The sequence below is a fragment of the Palaemon carinicauda genome, chromosome 9 (genome assembly GCF_036898095.1).
Source record: "Palaemon carinicauda isolate YSFRI2023 chromosome 9, ASM3689809v2, whole genome shotgun sequence".
Classification (NCBI taxonomy): Eukaryota; Metazoa; Arthropoda; class Malacostraca; order Decapoda; family Palaemonidae; genus Palaemon; species Palaemon carinicauda.
In genome coordinates, this window is record NC_090733.1 from 100038050 (window position 1) to 100043049 (window position 5000).

The following is a 5000-nucleotide window of genomic DNA, read 5'->3' on the forward strand; positions in this document are numbered from 1 at the left end:
TAGTACTGCTTAGTGGCGAATACCCTTTTTATAATAATTTAATGTGGGGTTTTTCTAGGGTCTGGAACGAATTAGGCTATTTACATGTAAAAGGCGACTCAGTACACGAAAAAATAACTTCATGAAAGCCCTTACGTAACCAATTACTTGCGTGTAGCGAGGCATCACTGTATATATATATATATACATATATATATATATATATATATATATATATATATATATATATATATATATATATATATATATATATATATATATTTATATATATATATGTATATATATGTATACATACATATATATATATATATATATATATATATATATATATATATATATATATATATATATATATATAGTTGTATTTGTATTTGTATAAATTTTTACTTATATCTATATGTTTTTTTCATTTTATAATAATTTATATTTACATTATATTTATATTTGCATTTTTGTTTGTATTTTTATTAGCATTTACATTTGCATTTATATATATATATATATATATATATATATATATATATATATATATATATATACATATATATATATATATATATATATATATATATATATATATATATATATATATATATATATATATATAGACTAAAGGAATGTCCGATACACAATAAAGTTATGATAAAATATATTCCAAATATTTTGACATGGAAATGTTTAATTAACCATTTTCATTTCTTTAGTGCGTTTCCATGCGACTAATATATGAAAACTTAGAATGTAAATATCAATATTTCAATGCTTTGAGATTAAATTTTCATTTCAGAAATAGATTAAAGCTTTTACCCAAGAAATGGCTGTGAGAAGAATGTTGTATCGTATATCCAGAGACAGGAAATTTTGGATTATAGCTTTGGTCTTGGGATATTTCTACGTTAGCGTGTCGCAGTTAATCACCATGTCAAATGTGTCTGGTAAGAATTAATATAATTTCCCTTCTTTAATTACTTCATATTTTCAATGAATGTTTAGTTTTTCTTAGCTAAGCTCGTCTTTTGTAGGCCTACTTAAGGTTGATTATTCATCATATTTATAGTTACGAAATTTAAAACAATAATCATATTCACATACAATTTTATATAAGTTAAGCAGGTAAGAATTTTAATAAGTTCTTGTATTTATTTACGCTGATTTAGGATCATATTCTGTAGGCCTACTCAACATTATAATTACGAAATAATACCAAAAATTTACTTACAATTTTGTTTAATATACGGGTCAGAATTCGTATATTTTCTCTTCTTTAATAACTCTTATTTTTTTAATGAAATGTCAGTTTCGCCGAGTTAAGCTCATAGTCTTATAATCAAGATTGAATATTTATCAACTTTGAAATTACGAAATTTAAAACTATTTTATTCACAGTTGATAAAATCTTTAGATTCGATTAATCGTCTATAAAGCTGCATATGTCAGTTTTAGTTAACATATTCCAAAGAAAAGTACTTTGAAATATAGGGAAATCTCATATGTTTTGTCTTTTTCTTTTATAAATGTTAACTTGCCTTATATTGTATATAGTAATGAATTATATTTTTTATCATAGGAGTATCTCTCTCTCTCTCTCTCTCTCTCCTCTCTCTCTCTCTCTCTCTCTCTCTCTCTCTCTCTCTCTCTCTCTCTTCATGCAAAACTCGGAGAGAATTATGTCCATTTTCTTAATAGCATCTCCATTAAGAGTGTTGTAATGGTCTAGGTACTCGCCTAATCCCTCATTATGTCTAATGCTCTTTAAGTGAATTAGGCAAGACTGTAATGAATTTGCGCTTACCCGAAGGCAGTCTTCAGACTTTCTCATAACTCTAATAAGTCTTTGCGTAAACTAAGAAATTATACATTTGTAACTAAACATTTAAGGACATATACGTCAGTGTGTATATATATGTATATATATACTGTATATATGCATATATATAGATATATATATATACATATATATATATATATATATATATATATATATATATATATATATATATATATATATATATATATATATATATATATATATTTATATATATATATATATATATATATATATATGTATATATATATATATATATATATATATATATATATATATATATATATATATATATATATATATGTATGTATATATATATGTGTGTATATGTATGCTATGTAATTATATTACATTTTATATATATATATATATATATATATATATATATATATATATATATATATATATATATATATATATACATTATATATATATATTTATATATATAATGTAATATATTTACATAGCTTACATACACACACACGTATATATACATATATATATATATATATATATATATATATATATATATATATATATATATATATATATATATATATATATATATGTGTGTGTGTGTGTGTGTGTGTGTGTGTGTTTGTATATATATGCTATGTAAATATATTACATTATATAAATGTATATATTTATATATATATATATATATATATATATATATATATATATATATACATATATATATACATATATATATTTATATATATGCGTGTGTATATAGACGGTATATATAAATATGTAATGTAAATAAGTATGCTCACATACATGCATATGTATACATAAATATGTAATGCAAATAAGTATACTTACATAAATACATATGTATATATATATATATATATATATATATATATATATATATATATATATATACATATATATAAATGCTTATATATAATGTATATATGTCAGATAAATGTGTGTATATGATATACAAATATACATATAATGTATATGATTACATGCACATGATTTATGTAATTGTAAATGTACATATGGTACCTTTTCATTATAACACTAATGCGTAAACTATCTCTCTCTCTCTCTCTCTCTCTCTCTCTCTCTCTCTCTCTCTCTCTCTCTCTCTCTCTCTCTCTCTCTCTCTCTCTCTCATATTGGGTAAATCTTTTTTTCTCTGTTGATATAACATTTGACTTAACATTTTTACAGATTCTCAACGCATGACCATTCCGTATAATATTTGAATCACATTTTCAAATCTAGATATTTTTCTGTCCCTTTGTGTTTCTACTGTACTGAAATAAATAACCTTTTCTTTCATTTCCAAAGATAAACTTCAGACCTGACTAATATCCCAACCGCTCCTGTAGCATTTAGCTTCCTCCTAGTAACTTTTATTGAAAAAAAAAAGGTTTATTATCTCTGAAATAAGCAAAACGAAAAATACTTGACTTTTTGTGTCAGCTGAACACGGACCTCCCCTTGTCCAGACAAAAGACCACAGCAGTAAAAGAAAATGTATGAGATCTTAAAACCAACAATCCATTTTCTTTTTCTTTTTCTTTTTTTCTTTTATTTGCAGCCCAAGAAAATCAACTCAGGTATGAAAACAGCCACAGGAGGTCAGGCAGGAAAGCAGAGCCATCTAGTGGGGAGGTAGAAAAAAATTACATTCATGAGTATCCAGATCTTTCAGATAAGGCGCAAAGGGTGAAGAAAGAACGTGATGATTCTTATGGTGATGTTGAACTTTTAGAGAGAAATAACGAGCATGATGATGATGAGGATTACTATGACAACGATGATGATGATGATGATGATAAAAGTGGTGATGATGATGAACAAAAAGATGTCCTTGACAGTAATAATGATGATGATGAAGAGGAGGAGGATGACGACGACGATGATGATGATGAAGAAAGTGAAAATGAAGGTGAAGAAAGTGATGTTGATTATAATATTAAAGAAGTTCATGACGAAAATAAAGGGGATAAAAATAGTAAAGGTTATCAAAATGAAATCCGCAATGATATTAAAATAAAAGAACTGAGAAATAAGGATACTGAAAAAGGCTTAAATGATGAAAACGAGGAGAACGGAAACAACCCAAAAGCTGAGGAAAACAAAGGAAAGGAACAAAAAGGAAACAATGAGGAAACTATTGCTGGGAATCTTAACAAAGAAAGACCAAAGGAATTTCAAGACAAAAATGATAAGAAATTCAATATGGAAGGAGAGATTAAATTGAATATTAAAGATGTAGTGAATAATATTGAAAAGAAAGAAAAAGAAATCTTTTACAATGGTTATTTCAAGCTTAATGAATTCGTAGACAGTACACCCGTCAAAAAGGTATGAGCGATATTATATTTTTTTTTATTTTTATGGTCACGATAATCTTCCTTCTCTCTCTCTCTCTCTCTCTCTCTCTCTCTCTCTCTCTCTCTCTCTCTCTCTCTCTCTCTCTCTCTCTCTCTCTCTCTCTCTATATATATATATATATATATATATATATATATATATATATATATATATATATATATATATATATACATACATAACATATATCATAGATTATGTATATACTGTATATATATATATATATATATATATATATATATATATATATATATATATATATTATATATATATAGATATATATATATATATATAAATATATATATGTATATATATCAAATATTATATATATACATATATATTATATACTATATTTCATATATATATATATATATATATATATATATATTGTATATATATATATATATATATGTATATATATTGTATATATATCATATATATAATATATATACAATACATAGGCATATATATATATATATATATATATATATATATATATATATATATATATATATATATATATATATATGTATATATATATAAATTAATCGCATACCAAATGTGTGCAAATATAGAGGTAGAACTTTAGAAAGGGAAGCCATAGGATTGAACTAACAAAGAAGTTAATATGATTGTTTTAAAAGAGTGGAAAAGATTGTGTTTGACCAGCAAAATAAATTAGAACCGATAAGGAACTGCATCGTGAACTTCATTCTCTTTTAGGTTTGAATATTGACTGTAAATGGAGGAAAAAAGTTGAACCTACCACGAGTACTTTTATTCAAATTATATGTGAAATATAAGTATTTAAAAAAAG

At 23.8% G+C, this 5000-nt stretch overlaps 1 protein-coding gene across 1 annotated transcript in view; it reads left to right on the forward strand.

Moving 5' to 3' along the window:
- Positions 1-5000, forward strand: part of LOC137646808 (transcription initiation factor TFIID subunit 11-like) — a 351704-nt gene that overhangs the window by 80800 nt on the left and 265904 nt on the right. The window contains exons 2-3 of the mRNA XM_068379895.1: positions 788-935; positions 3387-4156. Of these exons, the coding sequence (XP_068235996.1) occupies positions 815-935; positions 3387-4156 (891 nt within the window). The 5' untranslated portion in view covers positions 788-814. The remainder of the gene's footprint in view (positions 1-787; positions 936-3386; positions 4157-5000) is intronic.